Genomic DNA, 21,704 nt, shown 5'->3' on the forward strand with positions numbered 1-21,704 from the left:
TCAACACAGTTGAATGCAGAAAGGAACTGTGCAAAAAAGACAAGACAAATGCAGAGAAACGGCAGGTAACACGTATGCTGGTGGGAAGCCACAGGTGGCAGGGTCAGCAAGTCTGTGGTTGTTTCACTGCTTCATTGGAGAAACACCGGCACTTTACAGTTTTTCACAATAACACTAAACCCCATTTTCTGAATCAAATGTTCAGTGGCCTACACCCATTTGGCGAATCAGACACTCTTTTGGCAAAACTCTAAACGCATTCTCATTCACTAATAACATTTTGCACTTTGATGCACTTCTGCTGCAAAATGGTACAGGCGGCAAACAGTAAACACAACTAAAACACAGTTGTCCGGCACACCAGAGGGTTTTTCCCACGTCTTTATTGCTAAATGCAGTTACGGTGTCTACATAAACCCATTTTTCCTTACATGTAACTACATGCCCTGGATGCTGTGTTCTCAATTTTTTTATGTTGTGTATAATGATTGCTCCATAGTGTTTATATGTTGATTTGCTGTGTTTATGATCTGAAAGCATTGTTTGATTTTGAGCACAGGTTAAAAGGTTTAGGGGCGAGGGTTTGATTTTGCCAGAAGAGTCAGTTTTGGAAATTTAGTTTGAAGATGTTTTGTGTTTACGGTTTTGAGAAAATGGGTGACAGTTGCAAGAAATGTGTTTTATTAATCGTGAAAAACTGTAACTTTATATCTTGACAAAACACAGAGAGAACTCTACATGTCAAACCATCTATTCAACAGATATGTGAGGTGGATCAAACCATATCTGCTTGGCTAACAGAGACAGAGATGCTGTAGCAAACACATACTAAAGACCAGGCACAACTGTAGTTTAGGAAGCTATTCTGCCTCTACTACTGAGTTTGTTGAGGTATTGTACATGACATGTTAGGTAGCCTCCTCTGGTGGCCTAAAGGAGGAATGACACTAGTGACCCATTGTTCAGGAAAATGTCACTCCCACACGAAAGATCACCTTACCTTTTCTGTATCAGCTATGTCTTCCTCTCATTCTTTTTTCACACATCTGTCTCTTTCTGTCATGCCTTGTTTCTCTCTGTTCATCTTCAGAAGGCACTGGCGTCATCTTATTTTATACAGACAGGCAGCATTTGAACAGCAACTGTCTCTCGCAATCCTCTGTTAACCGGAGAGTGGAACACCTGTGAAAGACCATTCCTCTTCCTCCCTGTGATTCTATGAACTGTCCTCAGACCTGTGATTGACTAATGCGTCATATCAGCCATGTTAGTAAGATAGTTAGTTAAAGCTACACAGTGGGAGCTTACTAATCACAGCCGGTACAGATAATACAATATTATCTTTCAGGAAAAAACTGGTGCCCCAGTTAAAAGTTAGCTTCAAGCAAACAAATTGGCACATTGAAGACACATGAATATTTACGTTTAAAATTCTTGTTTAAAAAATGAATGTAATTTCAGAAGATCTTAACAGCAAATACAGCCTCTACAGGAAGTATGTAGGCGATTGTGTGTGTCGTTAAGTGCTGTGCATGTAGTGCGAGAGGCAACAGACTCTACAACAGAAAGCATACATAACAGGCCTAGTGACCAGAACAGAAGTGACAGACGTGATCACAGTACACACACTGACAGGTCCAGCTCCGGAGATAACCCAAGAATGGCTCTCAGTCCCTTCTCTCCAGCTCCAGTTTATAGGTCCAGAGATCAAGTCAAGTTCAAGTCCTCCTAATGCCAGAAACATTTAAACCATGTCTAGTCCTAGAGTACAAAGGTTATGGTTACTGTACTGGTCATGATCCTGGATGTAGTTTCAGTCCTAGTGCTGGTTCTTGAACCAGGAACTGGTACTAACGTGTTGCTAGTACTGGTTGTGGCCCTGTCCCTGGTTCTATAGCTCTTAAGTCCAGAGCTCCGTGGGGACCATGGCCTCCTTGGTTCCAACCGAGGGCATGAGGTTCTCCTCGGACAGGAAATCCAGAGGGAACTGGACCAGGAAGCCCCGAATCCTGCGCAGCTCCTCCTGGGCCCTGGCCGGATCGGACTGGGCCAGACCGGGCTTGGACTGGTACTGCTCTAGCTCCGCCATGTTACGCACCAGGGAGGTGGGAAGACAGCGGAACACCTGCACACAGCCACAGAACACACAAACGAATGGACAAGCGCGCTTGAACGTAGGCCCCCTCGTAAACAAACACGCATTCACACAAACACACACGTGTACACACCGCTGTGGTGATAAACCCAAACACGCATTTCAAAAAAACTGCATCCCCAGGTGTATGGCAGCACTCAGTTTCATCAGTTGATTTTGGTCATCAGACTAAACATGCTAACGTTTCTGGGCACTGTGTTTTTTGTCAAAGTTAGCGAGTGCTACCATACACCTTTGGATGTTGTGTTTTGTAGAATGTGTTTGTGTCGTCATCATGGTGTCATCTTACGCACCTTCTCATAGATTGTGGCGTTGCGTGCGGCGGTGGTCATCCACACATCCTTGTAGAAACGTTCACTAATGGGGTCTGACACGTCTATACTGGAGTCAGTGTGTCCACCCAGGATATTCCTGCCATGAGATCGCACACACATAAACACACACACATAAACATACTGTACACACACACACACACACTCATATAAACACACACAGATTTAAACAGTTGCGTAGTGCATGTCCAGAGTAGAGCAATTGCTGTGACTTTCCCAAACAATACACACACACACACCTGAAGCACTCAAGGCGCAGCTGCAGTGCATATCGTCCGGCCTGGTACACCTCAGCATCCATAATGGAGGGAACCGTTTCAGAGTCCTCCACAATCACTGCCACCTCACTGTCACGCTTCCCCAGCATGCTCCGGTCATTGATGTTGGCTGAACCTAAAGCACACACACACATACACACACCAACACACGGCACGATATACACACACAAACACACACAGATATGCACATACACTCAAAGGTTTCAAACTTGCCCGTACGTGCTTTCTTCAAAGGAATGTTCTGCAGTTAGGTCTCTTTTATGTTTTTATATCAAGCATCTCTCCTCACCAATACACACACACACACACACCAGACACGATCTATCTTCCCAGAAGGGATGGATGTTCTTTGATGGTCTAACTCAGACAGATAGATTAGGGCACATGGAACAGATGATAGAAATGAAAAGCATGACTAAAGGTCACGTCTCTTCCATCTGTCATGTCTGACAGTCACACGGAGGCACTGCCTCCTTCAGGAAATGATCTGGAACTGCAGTACAACCGTTCACCAGTAGGAGGAGCGATGGAGCTGTGTTTGAGCAGCCAGTCTTACAATTCCGGGTCAGAATAGGACAACACACATAATCACACAGGCACAAATACACATGCACTGTATCCCCACCCTATGCACCTACACCTACACCTACACACACCACCCCACCCTGCGCATGCGTACCGATGATGACGGTGTTGTCGTCGGCGATGAGCAACTTGCTGTGGATGTAGATGAGCTCAGTGATGAGGCTTCCCTCCAGCTCTGCATGGGTCCTCATACCGGCAAAGGAGATGTAGTTCATCCACTGGTCGTCCACTGGAAGGGGGTCAGAGTCCGAATCAGAGGGTGTGTGTATTGTACGTGTGTGGTTATTTGTGCATTGTGTTTTGTGTGTGTGTGTGTGTATGTTTCACTTACTCTCCTTCTTCAGCTGGGAGATGATGGAGAATTCCCCTCTGATCATGGTTCTGTAGAGAGCAGAATTTGTAGGATGTTACGGTCTGTTCTTTTGTCTGGCCAGGTCTGACAAGGGCTCATTGGGTTTTGTCTGGTCTGAACACGTCAGGTCTAGCCTGGACTGGTCCAGTCTGGTTTGATGCGGTCTGGTCAGGTATAATGTCTCTGTACCTGTAGTTGAAATGCATGACGGCCTGAATGGCATTCCCCCCTCCGGTAGTGATGTCACCCTCGAAGCCAGGCAGCAGGGGGGTCACCACGTACACACGGAACTTTTTCCCCTCCCTAAACACACACACACACACACATAGGCACACACACACACACACATAGTTATAGTCTGCACGAACACACACACTGATCCCTTCATCATCCCTGTCTTGGGACAGACGTACTTGTGTGCTCGGATGATCCTCTCGATGATGGCGTCTCCGATTCGGTTGTACACCATCTTGTTGTCTGCACAGCTAATGAAGAACTGGTTCTGAGGCACAGAGATGGGGTGGACTTCCAGTCAGGTATGTCTAAGCTTTATGTCAGCCTATGTTGCATTCTGATACACATATGTCAAGTCTATTGGATGTTATGTCATGCATGTGTAGGTGTCATGTAGATGTACAGTACCAGTCAAAAGTTTGAACTGAAGTAACTGTATACAGTTCTTAGCCTCTGCATTGTGTACTGTACATCTATTTAATACTATATCATATATGTGTACCTCTTTGTAGTGCTATGTCATGTATTATGTGCCTCTACGTAGATTTAGTGTCATGTCTGTAGCGCTGTGCAATGAAATGTCACGTAGATGCGCCTCCATGTAGTTTGATGTCATGCACATGTAGTTCTATGTCATGTACAGTGTTGGGGTAGTTACTCAGAACAAGTTACTAGTTACTTCTAAAAATTGTAACTAGATTACTTGACTAGTTACTGCATTTGAAAAGTAACTTCACTACTAGTTACTTTACTTGAAATTTGCAAATGTCCACATTTACCGCAAAGATACATGGACAAACATCATCGCCCTTTCATCACTTTATTTTTCAATTTTCAATAAAGGGCATCTCTTAGCCTTTCCACATAGTGTATTGTAATTGTAAACATGTAAAACAAAATGGCACATAAAACCCATTCACTTGAACGAACATTAACCCTGTCCACACAGTCAGACCAAAGAAATATGCCTCACTTTAAAATCTCATTGGGTTGACAGCAGTTGAAAGGCACGTCTCGCCTGGACAAAGAATGTATTTTACTGTAAAATGTTTGTCCTTTCGAGCAACAAAGTTTAAATAATGAGAATATCGCCACTGGCTGAACCCTCCTGTCTCCGTCTCATCCAATTTCCCGCTTCCCTCCTTCTACGTCAACCTAGTATCAATGATGTGATACTGGGTTGTCAATAGGTTTCTTCGACTTCATGCAGCGCCGGCGTTGCCTGCAGCCGCCTGCAGCCCGGCTGACTTGAAGCAGCCAATGGCATTCTCAGCTTCAAGGCAGCCGACTGCAGCAAATCGAAAGCACCTAGTGTCTACGCACCAGCAGCTACGTCACTCACATCACTCAAATCGATCTCTGTGTCAACGGTGCCCAGACAAGCAAGCACACAGGCAAGCATGCAATCGCCACTAAAAGAGAACTTTTCGGACTGGCAAAAATGGCTTGGGTAACGCAGGAAAGCGCGTTCCGGAGGTCTAGTAAAGTAGCGTAGTTACCAATATTTTGAGTGTAATGCATTACTTTACCTCGTTACCTATAATAGTAATATCGTTACTGTAATCCATTACTATGTCACTCGTTACCCCCATCACTGGTCATGTATGTGTACCTCTATGTAGATGTAGTGCTTGCTCCTGGCGATGGTCTGGATGTAGGAGTTGTGGATGGAGTCTTCATGGTGCTTTATACCTGCTGACCAGTCTGCTGCCGACCTCAGGACCTGAGAGGAGAAAGTACAATCGGGAAGAGTGTGTGTGTGTATGTGTGTCCTATACATTTGCAACTTTGTGTACCTATCAGTACCGTATTATTTGTAAATGTATGTGTGTATGCAGGGCCGCCCATAGAAATTGCTGGGCCCCTGAAAGGGTCCAGTGAATGCCCCCCCCCCTCCCCCCCCCCCCCCCCCCCCTAATAGGTCTTTACTTATTAACGCATTCGCACTTGTGCTCTCTCTCTCCTACATAAAACATATGTAAACTTAGAGAGAATTACTCAGTGATGGCAGCTACATTATAACAAAACAAATACATCTTTATACATAAAACTTTCACATAAAGTTTAAAAAATATAACTGAGAGGCCTTAACAACTTGTGTGGTGCCGGGCCAGACACACACACACACACACAACAATTTGACACACTGAGATCTGCTACACTCACACCACATTTTCTAGTGTAAAATGCAATTGACCTGCTTTCATCTCTGCCTATCATACAGCCATCTTCCTTGTCTTTCTGGATGCAAAGTATTTTATAATGTATTTGAAGTCAATTTGTTTAGCCATTTCACACTCAATGGAAAGTATTGGGATTGAGCCTCTCCTGGCTCATTGTGGAGCGCAAGTCATTTTTATGATTTTGAGTTTACTGAAGGACCTTTCTCCTCCTGCCAAGTTACAGGGAAAGTGCAGAATGTCCTTAGAGCAAGGCAGAACATGCGCTTAGGGTTATAAATATTTATTACTTTTATTTGGGGGTCGAATGCCCTTGCTAGCTCTTTCCTTTTTTTAATCTTTTCTTTTCTGATATCCCGATTTCTGAACAGGTCCTGGCATAGCAACGAAATGTAGCCTACTCTGACATTATTAGCTTAACCTTAGATCAATAAATGACATCACTAAACAAAAAACGACTCATACCATTTTTAGGAGAGAGAGAGGGGGGGGGGGGGTTCATTATGAAACAGGCTACATTTTACTAAAGCAACAATACAATGTTTATGTTTTCTTTTATAAGTAATGGTGAGTATTTCAGTCCAAAATAAATTTGTTATTATTTCTTAAAATATTTAAGACGAACATGATTATTGCTGCTGGCATCGCGTCGGGCTCCACCACGGCTGAGCCCCAGAAAGCTTTCCCCCTTATGGGCAGCCCTGTGTGTATGTATTTATGGACTCACCTGCACTTTGGTATTGACACAGTCAGGGACCTGGTAGTGTAGCTGGTTTGCACTGGAGTGAGACTTGGGGAGCAGGAAGGGATAGTAAAGAGACCGGTACTTGGGCTTCATTATCTGGAAGAGTAAGGGGGGGAAGGAAGGAAGGAAGGGGGGGAGTGGAGAGCGAGAAAGGGAGAGAGAAAGCGGAAGAGGAACATCAAATGTGAAATTATAAGAGAGAAATGGGCAGTTCCCATTTTTCCCACAGATGAAGGTGTATTCATGACCTTATGTGTGCGTGTTGTTGTGTGTGTTACTTTGGTAAAGTTCCAGCGCTGGATGAAGTGTCGGGCCACGTCTCTGGCTGCTTTCCCATGAACCACTGAGGCAATATCATGCCAGGGCATTCTGGGAGTTGTGTACCTATCTATGAAGTCTGGAGGAAAAAGGGAGAGGAGGGGAAAAAGTGAGGGAGCATCCCTAAAACTTTTAGCAGGAAGTGATGCTTTTATTTCCCTCTGGTAATGTCTGGGGAAAAAACTTAAATGGAAACCATTTACCACAGCCAATAACCCACAGCCCCTGTGTGTATGTGTGTCTCCATCTCTCCCCCTTCTCATTATCTCAACCACCCTGCTTCTCTCTCTCCAATTAATGACCACATCGACCAATGGAACCAGTCCTTACCATCAAAGGGTTTTTCCAGCTGAATCCAGTCCTTGTAGATAAGGTTGGAGTAGTCTTTGCCGTGCCAGAAACGAGTGTTGCCCAGGAGTTCTCCCACCCCAGTCTGCAAGCTGATGCTCTTCACAGAACCACTACCTACAGTACAGAATATATATAAGGACTTAAACTGTCCACCTACAGTACAGAAGATATATAAGGACTTAGACTATCCACCTACAGTACAGAATATATACAAGGACTTAGACTCTCTACCTACAGTACAGAAGATATAAGGACTTAGACTATCTACCTACAGTACAGAATATATATAAGGACATAGACTCTCTACCTACAGTACAGAAGATATGAGGACTTAGACATGCGTAGTGTTGTTGTAGAGTTGTGTGTCGTCGTTGTAGTGTTGTGGTGTCATAGTATGGTGTAGTGTGGTAGGGTAGTAGTGTGTTGTTGTAGTGGTGCTACAACACTATGACAACACATTCTTTCGAGCCTGGCGCCGAACTGGACCTCAAACTGCAATGGATAATAGTGTTGTGGTGTACTGGTGTGTTGTAGTGCCATGGTGTGTGATGTGTTATCATAGTGTAGGGGTGTGTTGTTGTAGTGTAGTGGTGTGTCGTTGTAGTGTAGTGGTGTGTTGTTGTAGTGTAGTGGTGTGTTGTTGTAGTGTAGTGGTTTGTTGTTGTAGTGTAGTGGTGTGTTGTTGTAGTGTAGTGGTTTGTTGTTGTAGTGTAGTGGTGTGTTGTTGTAGTGTAGTGGTGTGTTGTTGTAGTGTAGTGGTTTGTTGTTGTAGTGTAGTGGTGTGTTGTCTCATTGGAGCTGACCTGTACTGTCGATGCTGCTGATACTATCAGAGTGATGGAAGGTGCGTTTGTGCAGGTGCCTGTACAGGCTGAAACGAGACTTCCTGGTTCGACCAATCCCCTTCAGCTTTGGCAGCTCCACTTTCTCCATTGATGGCTCCCCACCTCTCCCGTTGCTATGGGTAACACAGTCATTCGAGGACACCCCCCTACTGGCTGGAGTGTTTGCGTTGGCAGCCTGGGTAGGAGGCACAGAATACAGGTTACGGGTGTTGTGTGTATGTGGGTGTTGTGAACCCACGGGTGTGTGTTGTGTGTATACGTGCGTGTGTGTGTATCTGACCTGCTCCATAGCGACGGAGCGTGTCACGCTCCCCACGTCTGTCAGGCGGTGTTCTCTGTCATCCCAGCGACCATACGCCAGGTCAATCCCGCCCACGAAGGCCACTGATTGGTCGATGACAATGATCTTCTCGTGATGCGCCCAAAGGTAGACAGAGGACGAGACGTGGTCTGGGTGGCGCATCACCTGCAGGAGACACACACACACACAGGCACACACACACAGAAACACACACATGCAAAACTAGTAAGCTAGTTGTTCCCATGCATGGGAAGCTGTTGGCTTCCCATGTAGAGTATCTCCAGTGGGGGGGTGTGGAAGTGAGGGACATACCTTGATGTTGGGGTGCAGGTGCATCAGAGTCCTCTTGCTGTATTCACTGTTAATGCCCAGTGCTAGCTCCACCTCCTTGTACAGCATCACAAACACACGCACGCCTTGTTGCTGCGGAGACAAACACCCGCAAGACAGTCTATCAGATGTGTCCAAATCATGTTGGTTTTTAATCCTCCTGTTCAGGTTCTTTGAAGGTTTTTTGATTTCATGTTTTATATAGTGTAGATAATATATATACAGTCAACTCTGGAATTATTGGCACCTGTGGTAAAGATGAGTAGAAAGGGTGGTAAAAAATGCACCTTTTGGTCATTTAACTTGGTCCCACTGAACATTTTACAGAAATTGGGAAGACAAAAAAACGATGCGTCCATTAACTGAAGTACATTTATTCTGAGAAAAAAACAACTCGCACAACCTACTTTTACCAATGAAACGTCCCTGAGTCTTCTTCTGTAACATCTAATAAGTAAGAGAATACAGAACAAGGAATCTGAGAGCATTCCTCCGAGTTGCTCTCTTGTGCCCTCTCCTCTTCAGCTCAACCCACAGGTGGGGTTTAGGTCAGGGGACTGAGATGGCCATGGCAGATGCTAGATGTCTTGTACCAAACTAAGCAGCTGCTTAGGGCCCCTGTGGCTACCAGAGGGCCCACAAGAGCAAATTAAATTACAGTTTAATGTATTATGTAAAAATATATATTCTTTTTAATTTTTTTATCGGCAACGATAAGCGACGCAGAGGGGCCCCCAAATCAATTTTGCTTAAGGCCCCATAATGGCTTGGGCCGGCCTTGGGGATCCTTGTCCTGCTGAAGGATCCAACAACAACCCAGTTGTAGTGTCCTGGAAGCCAGATTTACATTGCATCATTCCTGCTATTTCATGGAGTTCATGATGTCATGATGAAACAAGGTTCCCTGAATGTGGGCATATGATATCACCTACGTATCTTGGAAAATGAAAACCATCATATTCCCTGAGAATGAGTGCAAAATAGACTTAGGTCCTCTTTCAGATGACTTTAAAACAGTTCCAGTATCTTTTAACATTTCAAGGGTTTGGCCCTAAAAGATGAGTTAGATGAGTAGCAATGTTTTAGAACCATTCACTGACTTATGAAGTTATAAAATGTCCCTATGTGTAAGGGAATATTGCCTGTGTCACTCAAATTCATACCCCTATGAAACAGTAAGTGATGAACACTGATCAATTTAAAAGGATAGAAATGGAAAAATGCTTAATTTACATTTTGTTCATAAACAAGAGTGCCAATAATTGTGGGACATGTGTTTTTCATAGCATTTTTTGTTTTGTCAAATACTTTCTTGATTTTCTTTCTCAGAATAAATGTACTACAACTAAAAGAATTCTGCTTCTGCTGAATTTCGGAACACTTTTTAATCACCTTTACCAGGACTGCCAACAATACCGGAGTTGACTGTATATGGATATACACACTTCTGAAACAACTATCTTTTATTTCTTTTTATGATTTTAACTCTTTGATTTCCTTTCAGAAATAAATACTTCCTGAACCAGCTGAACGGAACCTGAAGAGGCTGTAACGGGCAGCAGAGTGTCTGTGATGTACAACACCTCCTGCAGGTTGGGGGTACTCACTGCTTTACGTTTCAGGGTGCAGTCCAACCTCCAGCGGTTGCCCTCGACGACAGGCCTCTTCAGAAAAATCTCAGGACTCAGCCTGGTGTGTAAGACACACATATACACACACAAACATATGCACACACACACGCAGAGTCAGATAAGTAAACATATACACACACACACACAGTCAGATAAACAAACAAACACACAGTCAGATACAGTAATGTAGAAAAACACACTTAACTAGTAATAGGTTACTTTTCCCCTCCTCCCTCCCTACACACACAGGAAGTAAATTGAAGATGACGTGACGGGAAGCTACATATTGTCACACACCAGTGTTGTAGAGAAGTAACCAGTGGCAAGAGTTACATGACATTAGAATTCTGCTGAATCTGCCCCTGGAACAGTTTCAAACTAGCAACCCTGAGCCTGTTACCGTTCCGCCAGCGGGCATCCAGCAGAAACACTAACATGAACCAGATGGATCCCATAAACGCAGCATACCTGTTACACAATCACACACACATTCACAAACATGCACACACCCAATCACACCGACACACACCAAGACGCACAACCACACCCAAGCAAATATCCACACACACGACCAACACACACACACACACTTTTACACACACAAACACACACTGCTCACGAACACATGTAGGGCCATGTGTGAATGGTAGCCTGGCTTATTCACAGCTCTAGCTGAAACAAGCAATGAGTTTCAACACTTTACATCTTTCACTGCCAACTGCAGAGACACCTTGTCTCTTTGCCACAAATGCAAACAACCCCACATACAAAATATCCCCACATACACACACACACATTATCCCCACACACACATATCCCAACACATCCACACACACACACACATATATATACCCACGCACTCACACACAGACTCACCACCAGTCTGTGATGAAAATTTCTTCTTTAGCCTCCTCGAGAGCATCTGCCACGTCCTCCATATAAGTCTTCCCATTCACGTACCTACACACACACACACACACACACAGAGATATACAGACACACAGTTACACGTGCACACACAGGAACACAAACAGAGAGGAGTCATGCAAGCTCCCACGCACCCCCCGTTGTTTACAGTACACAAGCCACCCCTGTCTCCGTGGTTACCACTTGGCTGGGATGTTCTCCTCTTGCTGGGCGAAAGAGCCAAAGCGATGATCGGTGAGGAAGGCCTTCCCATGGCTCCGCACAAAGTCCTCTATGGCCTGGCCCCACCAGCGCGCATGTCTGTAGCTGCTGCACTTCAGCACCAGAGTCCTGCACACACACACCACACACACACACACACACATCACACACACACATCCCAACTGTCCCTCTCTTCAAAAGCAAAGGTCTGACATGCATGTACATACCCCCCCACACACACACACAAACAAGCACACGCTCAAACATTGAGACACAGAAATGCACGCACACACCTAGAGAGACAGTCTATGCGCACGCCATGTTTGGTCTCGGTGTCTTTGGAGTCCATCTTGATTCGGAACTCCTTGTCCACCAGCAGGACGAAGGAGATGGCCCCGGTGTCTGGCTTCATGTACAGCAGGAAGGAATCCTTCACCACCAGCCAGCTACACACACACACACACACACACACACACACATGGAGGCATGGCATTTTTAGGTTTATCTGTGCGTGTGTGTGTGTGTGGGGGGGGGGGGGACTGACCGTTTGGACCAGCGGTAGCAGACTTCATTGTGACCGCAGCAGTTCAAGCCTGGGATGCGGTGTCCTCCAGACCGTTTGTAAATCATCCCCTCCCTGGAACGCACACACACATGCGCACACACACACATGCACAAACACACACACATGCCCACAAACGCCCATACATACGTCACACACAGGCTGTGTGAGAAAGTATGTTCTGTCTAACTTTACATGCAGCACAGACAGTAAAACAATAAAACCACTTCGGTGACAAGCTGACATATTCATCTTGTTTCAGATAAGCAAAACCATCAGTACAGGGCTGGATGGTATTTGGAGATATGGGGGAGATGTTCCTTACAGGCCTTTAGGACCAAGGTCGTGGATGAAGGACATTTGGCTGATGTCTATGAACTCCATCTGAAGCACAGGGAACACAGCTGTCATCATGACCTCACTGAGCTAGAACACAAAATATTAGTACCAGTATTGTGAACCACAATACTCGTACTGTTATAACCTGTACTGTAACCCACAATACTCATACAGGCTGGGTTTCCCAGATTCGTTGAGAAGCTCTTAACGCTAACATCTTCTTAAGAACGTTCTAAGAGCATTCTAGAGCGCTCTTAGAACGTTCTTCAGACGCTCTTAGCATTAAGAGCTTCTTAACGAATCTGGGAAAACCGGCCACTGTTGTTACCTGTGCTGTGAACCACAATAATCATACTGTTATTACCTGTACTGTGAACCACAATACTCATACTGTTGTTACCTGTACTGTGGACTACAGTACTCACAGTGTGATGGTATTTCCTGTACATGGCCATTCTCAGCAACTTGTTTAGGTAGTCCTCCAATTGTCTCTGTAGAGACACACAGTAACAGATGTTGTCCTGTTTTTCTCCTGTCATTCTCTACATCCCTAGTTAATCGCATCCGGTGTAACAGTGGTCTCCTTGTCGTGAGATCGTCACATCAGAAGCAATGGTCAGAACAGAAGGAAGACAGTGTTAGAGCACAAGGTCGTGAAGACATTTCTCTGCCCACAGAGCTCATAGTCACCGCAACACACACACACTCACACTCGCACAAACACACACGCTCTCAGACACGTACCCTCCTGCTGGAGACCTGTTCATCCCGTGCCAGCTCGTCTCCGTTCCCCCGGGGCAGAGAAGGCATCTCCCTCACCTCGCTCTTCCTCACACTCTTCCTCCTCACTGTGTGACTGGGTCAGGATGGAGGGATGGAGGTCACAGAAAGAGTGAGATACAGGGAAAAGACGTCCATGATGAATGTGTTTGCATTGTTGTGTGTGAGTGTCTGCGTTGTGTGTACCTGTATGTATGAGTGTGTGTGAGTGTGTGTGTATGCATTTGTATGTGTGTACCTGCGTGAGGGCAGAGGGTGTGTGTGTGGGTGTACCTGCGGGAGGGCAGAGGGATCCTCATCAATGTCTTGTAGCGGAGAAGCTCTCTGTGCAGCTCTAGGAAGTGCTTCTCCTTCCTCTTCACAACCCAGGAGAACTCTCCATGTCGGAGCTCTATCCGGAACACTGCAGGGAGAGACTGCACACACACATACAAACAGACTTCCTCCAGCTGTGATCAGGAGCTGAGCTTTGTGTGTTTGTGTGTGTGTGGATGTGTGTGCACCTTGTTGACGCTCCTGTTTTGGGAGATGTTAAAGCGGTCCTGGTTAGCGGTGAACCTCTCCACCTCCAGGATCCTGGCTGTGATGGGCAGGGTGGGCAAGTAGATCCGGGCACTGGCCTCCTTAAAGCCCACCGTCTCATACACAGCAGAGAAGGGGATACGAGAGTCCCCTGCACGGTCACCATGGTCACAGAGAGAGAGAGAAAAAAAGAGGGGGAGAGAGGCAAAAATGTGAGAGAACAGAGAGAGGAGGACAGTGAGAGAGAGAGAGAGAGAGAGAAATATGACATCCTATCTATCCAAGGGCAGAATTGAATACACACACACACCTATATGGTGTGCAGCATCAAAGTCAGTCTCCTCCCCCTCTTCCAGGTCCAGTTCTCGGGTGTCCAGGCTCTCAACCACGTCGGCCATCTTGCTTCTGGCTCGTGTGTCTGGCTCGTCAGCTGTGATGTCAGAGGGTTCAAAGGTCACCAGCCTGCTTGTGTGGGATGTGGCTTTTCCTGCCATGCCTAGCACTTAGCTCCTGAAGCAGGGGGAACCTGGGAGAAGGAGGAGAAGGAGGAGCAGGAGTAGGAACGGTGGTAGGAAGAATAGGAGGAGCAGAAGAAAGAGAAAGACCAGGAGGAGGAGGAGTAGGAATAGTGGAAGGAGGAGGATGAGCAGGAGAAGGAAGAGGAGTGGGAACAAAACAAAACGGAAGAGGAAAAGGAGAGAAATAAAGAAAAGAGAAAAAACATCAGTTAAACCTTTAAAGAGTGATCTGGCAGCCTGGATGTGACTGGAAGAGAAGGGCTGTGTTCTCGGGGGAGGTGAGGGAGGTATCCTCCCTGGGGGGGGGAGGGAAGAGATATTCTCTCTGGAGGGGAGGGGTCTCTTCCTGCAGCTGTCCCAGGTTTCACATCCACACCCCAGAATAGATCCTCTCACAGGAAGAGCTGGGTCAGGGGTCAGGGGTGCTGCTAGTTTATTGGTTCACAGGGAGCTACTGATGGACAGGCCTCTGGGATAACATTTGGCGTTGAGCAAGGAATGGTCAAGATGAGTAGGAGCATCTCCACCCACGCACGCACACACACGTGCACATACACACGTACTGCTTCCCTAAGTCACTGTGTCCCTTCCACCAAACGTTGCAACTGCCTGAAAGCGATTGAGGATATGAGAGTTGACCCTTCAAACACACACTCTCTCACACACATACGCAAATGCGTGTACACGCTCAAACACACACACTCACACATGTATACACATGTTCACACACACAGGGCTATTCTAATCGCACCACAGGAAGCTGGTGTCTGTGAGGCTGTCTGCCCAGCATGGGACAGGAATGGAAGGGGTTGTCTCTCTGGGTGACAGGCAGACAGACCAACAGACAGACAGACAGACAGACAGACACAAACGGTATGCAGGCAGACCATAGTAATCCCGGTTCTGCTGAAAAGTTGCACTGTCTATCATCAGACAGTTACACTGACAAAACACCTATAGATATTTTGTATATATACAATATCATATATTACAGTATATATATATTTATATAGTATAATCATTTTATATATACATTTTAATATATAACATTTGTGGATGTGGGATCCGCTGCTGTCCTGAGAAGAGGCCGGGCAAAATTCTCACGCAGGGCACCACGGCAACAACATTCAATTATGTCATCTGACCAGACATCTCAAAAGTACTTTTGATGCAAGTTAGGACACGATGAACTCCTTGACAATCCCATATTACTGCTGACACACACTGACTCACAGTCCATACCGAAAGAGACCTACCTTGTTGGATTGTGTCAAACACATGCCGTTGCTAGTTATTGTGTTAGCATGTGTATGTGTGACATAAGGAAGTCTTCATTGTCAGTAAACATTTTGTGAATCTCTAAGAATGTGTGTGTGTGTGTGTTCTTTGGGGAAAAGAACAGTGTGGTATCTCTCAGCTCTGTGTGTGTTATGAAGCTTCTGGACCGCGCACACACACACACACACACACACACACACACACACAGGGTCAGGCAGAGACGGTGGAGTGTATAGAGTACAGTATTTTCTTTCTCTCTCTTTCACTCGCTTATCTCTCTCAAACATAATGCATGTTGTATCCTTTATATCCAGTCCACCAGGGGAACCTTTCTTGATGAATAAATTCTACATAAACAACCCTTGTATTTTCTATTAGTGATTTTAGTGCCACATCAGTTTCCTGACGCTGATGTTGTCAGAGCAACTGATGTGTGACTCACAGTTTGCCACATTGCTTTTTCATTTCATGTAACTATGCGTCATGCTGGAGTCATGATTTCAGTTCCAATCCGTGGTTGATGAATACATTTCTTTGTAGCACACTTGTGCTAATGTGGATACCGTATGACGAGATGATGACACGTTGAGGAGAGAGGGAGAGAACAAGAGAGGGAGAGACAGAGAGACTGTGTCCAAAGGAGCAGAACATTTGGGTTATCTCTTCCCTCTCCTCTGATGGAACACTGCCCGCTTCCTGCTTCCTGACTGGTCGCCATGGTGACAGTATGTCCGTCATGGAGTAACAATTTAAAAAAATTAAATGCTGCTTGTCTCCCTTCCTGCAATACAGCCAAAACCTTCTGAAAGCTGATCAGTCAATATACATAAAATACACAGGAGGACAGAGGAAGATGAGAAGATGAGGGCGGAGAAGAAGAGGGTTAAAGGGGGACAGAGATAGGAGGAGAGCAGGACGACATGGAGGGAAGGGGAGGGTGGAATAAAGAGTTGCCATGAGGTAGCCTATCATTTCGGAAATAGCCTTACTGTACAACGACAACGGAAAATCCAAAGTGTAATAAAGGAGTGTAATCTGAGGTTGGACCCCGTGTGGACACACACACACGTACACACACAAACACTATTGTGTGTGGCTTCCTCTAGTTGACGTTTCATCTCCAGGGTCGGTGGCCAGCTCAGCTGATCCACCAGACCAGCACATAGAGAACTCCAGTAGTTCAGTTCGGTGCAGCTTGGAAGAGACAAGGAGAGACTAGAAGTGCCTCATTTATTTCTTTCACATTGTTTCTTGTTTTCCCAACCTATATGCATAGGCTATGTTATTAACAAATAAGCAATTAAAACATTTTATGTTTAGTTAAAATATTCCCCATATCAGGGCAACAATGACCCTAGCTGAAGTAGCTAACAACTTATCAGCTTAACAACCCAGCTAAAGTTAACTACATAGTTAACTAGCTGGCAAGCTATCTCCCTAGTGCCAAGCTAACTCCCTGTGGCTAACTATAGTACCTATCTAACTAACTACCTATTGTAGCTAGCTATCTACAAAGCCAACTAATGACCTAGCTAACTACATGTATGTCACATTCCCTCAAGGACAATATGCATATACTCTGCTATGGTGTCCTTGAGATAATATAATATAATAATAAGTTAATATAAGTTTAACAAATGGGGAATTACAATACCATAAAACTCGCACACAGATAAACACACACACACTCCCTCTCAATTCTTACCGAAACACAGTCGCACATTTACACCCACACCACATACACACACATAAACATACGCACACACACAAACTGACACCATAAAGATACCAACACTACTGAACAACATTGATTGCTATAGCGGTGCCAGCCTCCTCGTGGCACAGATGTCACACTGAGGGAGTGAGAAAAGAGAGAGGCAGTGAGAAAAGAGAGAGGGAGTGAGAAAAAGAGGTCTGTGACACCTCTATATCAGCCCACACTAAAGCTGCCATTTATCTAATCATTCACAGGGAGAGAGAGCGTGAGAGAAAGAAGAGAGAAAACGAGAGAGAATAAAAAGACAGAAAGAGATATGGGGAGAGAAAGAGAGAGAGAGAGAGGGGGGGGGGACAGAGAAAGAAAGCAGGAGAGAGAAGGGTAATCGCCATCATTACCAGAGTTCTGTTCTACTGGCAGTAAAACAAGGAATCATTGTACAGAAGGACCAGCTACTTGTCTCTACCAGACCAGTCCTAGCCTAGTGGTAGCCCCAGCCCCAGCCTAGACCTAGCCCCAACCTTAGCCTTAGCCCTAGCCCTAGACCTGGCCCCAGCCTCAGCCCCAGCGACCGCCTTAGCCTTGGCCCTAGGCCTAGCCCTAGCCTAGCCTATTGCTAGCCCCAGCCCCAGCCTAAGCCCTAGATTTAGCCATACCCTAGCCCTAACCTCAGTCGAAGTTCTCTTAGCCCAGCCCCAATCCAGCCCCAGTCCTAAACCCAGTAAACGCACCAACCCTAACCTTAAAGCCATCCCTAGCCACCAGCCCAGCCCTTACCCGAGCCAAACCCTAATCCCAATTTTTTACCTCAGTCCAACCCTAATCCCAACTCCTTACCCCAGCCCAGAGCAGCCAGTTATCCCCAGGTGAGTCATATCTCTACACACACACATACAACAACAACCTTACAATGTAGTACAGCACAATAAAAAATGTACATGTGCAACAAACGCTCCATGGCAAGTGTGAGTGAAGAGGTGTCAGTGTTTAGATCTGCCAGCTTCACTGACCTACAGCTCTGTTGCCCTTCAACATTTCTTTAAAGAGTGATCCATTAAAAACTGTACGGGGTTACCACACAATGGTCTGGTCAATACATTTCTCCAAGCAAAAAACACACACATGCACACGCCAAGCCAAAGGAACAGAGCTTGAGGGTTAATGTGTATTGGAATGGATACTTCTATTGCAGTGGTTCTCAAACCTGTCCTCAGGGACCACCTGTCCTGCATGTTTTAGATGTTTCCCTGCTCCAACACACCTGATTCAAATGAATGGGTCGCTATCTAGCTCTGTATAAGCCTGGTAACGAACATGCATTTGAATCAGGTGTGTTGGAGCAGGGAAACATCTAAAACATGCAGGACAGGTGGTCCCTGAGGACAGGTTTGAGAACCACTGTTTGTTTTAGCCCATTTTCCAGTCCTGTAACATCAGCTGTGAAAACAGATGAATAGGAGAGAACGGATAGGAAGAGAGAAAACACAGGCGAGGGGAAAAAGAGGGAGAGAGGAGCCGACTAACTTTTCGTTCCCAGACATTCCAACACCGGCAACTAACTTTACTTTAACACCAAGGTGGAGGTGAACACACACACATACAAAGCACAGGACACAGAAACACACAACGAGACACACATAAAGTACACAAACACTGTCTGCACACACATCACACACAGAAACCACAAACATGTGTATGGACATGTTACAAGCTGAAATAATGATATATTCTTAACTAAATCAGGAGTCAGCAGCAACACCCATGCATAACCACAGACAGTGGTATACTTACACACATACATGCACACACACACATATCATCCCACAAGTGTCACCCCTCTTGTGCCCCTCACTCTAGTGTCACATGGACATACTCCCTTCTTCCTAGACACAAATGGAGGAAAGCAAGAGAGGGAGAGAAAAACAACAGACACAAAGAGTCAGAGAAAAGAGACAGTGAGAGTGACAGAAAGAGAGGGAGTTGAAGTTCAAGACGAGACACAAAGAGAGACACAAAGAGAGACACAAAGAGAGACACAAGGAGAGACACAAAGAGAGACAGAAAGAGAGACGGAGAGAGAGAGAGGTTTTGAAAGAAAGAGAGACAGATACAAAAGCAAGAGAATAAGACAAACCAACCTGCCGGTTCTGTGGACGTTCGATCCACATGTTGACAGACCTGTGCTCAGTAGAGTTGGCGACACAGAACACACACACGCACGCACTCCACAAGCTACACACACTGCTGTTCCTCTGTTGTGTAACTGTGTGTGTCTGCACAGACTATGAGTGAAAATAACTCTCCCAGGACAGCCCCTAAAGGAGGGAGGAGCCTCCCTAACTCAGAACCAATCAGTGGTCCTGGTACACGCAGACCCTCCCCACAGCCACTGTGATTGGTTGAAAGTGTTTGAATCTACACTGGGAAGAAGGAGTTGGGCGGAGGGAAGTGTTTAACATCTCTGCAGATCTACCCATCTGGACCAACAATTACAACAATCTCTCTCTCTCTCTTTCTTTATATATAGCCCTCTCTTCCTCTTCTCACACACACTAATATCTATCATTCTTTGACAACCTATTTCTTTCTCTCTTATTGCATGTCTCTATTCTCCTATCCCTCCTGATATCTCTCTCTCTCTGTTCTCTCTCTCTCTGTTCTCTCTCTCTCTGTTCTCTCTCTCTCTCTTTGTAGAGCATAGGGTCTCCTTGAATGGAAACTGAGTTACTGATATTCACCCTCATCATCTCCATATTAAAAGTGAAGTGAATCCGGCCATTCATAACTCACTGACAGAATTAAGCCACACAACACACACCACACCACACACGCTTTAACACATGCAAACGCACGGATACACATGCACACTCACTTACAAACACAAACACATGCCAAACAAACACACTTACTCACACACAGACAGACACACACTTGTGGACACACATACAAAAACATGATCTCAATGTAACATTGTCAACAGTAACTAGCCACAAGTCCACAACACAACATGGTCACAAGTGGATCTATGTCTTCATCTTCTGGGGCAATTGGTAATTTCTCTCAACCTCATTCTTTCTCTCCAGAGCAATCTTTCTCCCCCTCTCTCCCCGTCTCTCCCCGTCTCTCCCCCTCTCTCCCCCCCTCTCCCCTGTAGCACACAGGGCCTGCTTGAATGGACGCTGATGATAGTCACCCTCTTCATTTCCATATCAGAACTGAAGTATAGTCAGCCAATCATTACTCACAAACAGATGAAGTCACACACACACACACACTTACAGACACACTTACAGATGCAAGCACACACACATACTTAGAGACACATATGCATACAAAAAGAAAACACACACTGACATTCACACACGTTTCGAAGCAAACACATGTAACATTCATACACTCTGACACAGGACCAATGATATACCACAACCACAACCAAACATGGCCACAATTGGATTTTTGTCTCCATCTCCTGGAGACATTTTCAAACTAGGTTTGACACCGGCTGAGCCTTAACAATAGACAGGAAAACAAACAGGAATGGTGTGTGTTTATGACTTAAACTTTGACCAGGATTCTCTGGAATAACTAATAAATGAAAAGTGAACACAAACACACACAGGCATTTACACACACAGGCAAATACTACACATTACAAGCATACACACACTCATGTACACACATACACACACGTACCGTACACACATACACATGTGTAATCCCCTGACTACATTGTCAAGACCCACAGCAACATAGCAATCAGAAATATGGTTGTTATTGAAACACACACAGATACACAGCCACCTATCAAATCAGCAGAAATTTCACAGACACGCACACAACCCATCAAATGACAGACATATGACACTTTCACACACATCCACACACAAATGCAGACATTCGCACACAACACACACAGACAGATGAGCAGACATACAGAACCTGATGTGGTCAAAGTAATATCTCCTAGATGTGTTGCCGGTGTGATAAATAATCACTGATGTCCACAAAAGTATGGCTCCTCTCTCTCTCTCTCTCTCCCCATTCACCTTTCTCTCCCTCTGAGTCTATGTACTCCCCCGCTTGACTTTAATGTGTATTTAGGTTTTCTGTGTGTGTGCGTTGATCTGAAACTGAATTTGTGTGGATGTGTGCGTGCTGGATGTGTGTTTAAGAGAAAGTCGCACCATCATAAATGACGCCTTCGTCTCCAGGTGACGGAGAGC

The 21,704-nt window shown here is 45.4% G+C and overlaps 1 protein-coding gene across 1 annotated transcript; it reads right to left on the reverse strand.

The window, feature by feature from the left end:
• Window positions 1-1,431: 1,431 nt before the first annotated feature.
• Window positions 1,432-19,772, reverse strand: pld1a (phospholipase D1a). Its single transcript, XM_047017359.1, has 26 exons — window positions 19,620-19,772; window positions 14,279-14,494; window positions 13,950-14,119; window positions 13,720-13,862; window positions 13,411-13,522; window positions 13,092-13,157; window positions 12,653-12,711; window positions 12,310-12,402; window positions 12,059-12,211; window positions 11,745-11,894; window positions 11,514-11,597; window positions 10,614-10,695; window positions 8,989-9,099; window positions 8,656-8,841; window positions 8,334-8,550; window positions 7,510-7,644; window positions 7,140-7,258; window positions 6,844-6,957; window positions 5,549-5,659; window positions 4,116-4,204; window positions 3,892-4,005; window positions 3,682-3,731; window positions 3,445-3,579; window positions 2,727-2,880; window positions 2,449-2,566; window positions 1,432-2,125 (listed from the first exon to the last, which is right to left on the reverse strand). Exons 2-26 carry the CDS (start codon window positions 14,460-14,462, stop codon window positions 1,901-1,903), a joined length of 3,174 nt encoding a protein of 1,057 aa, XP_046873315.1. The 5' UTR covers window positions 14,463-14,494; window positions 19,620-19,772; the 3' UTR covers window positions 1,432-1,900.
• Between the last annotated feature and the right edge of the window lie 1,932 nt (window positions 19,773-21,704).

This window comes from Hypomesus transpacificus, chromosome 3 (genome assembly GCF_021917145.1).
Source record: "Hypomesus transpacificus isolate Combined female chromosome 3, fHypTra1, whole genome shotgun sequence".
In the NCBI taxonomy this organism is placed as follows: Eukaryota; Metazoa; Chordata; class Actinopteri; order Osmeriformes; family Osmeridae; genus Hypomesus; species Hypomesus transpacificus.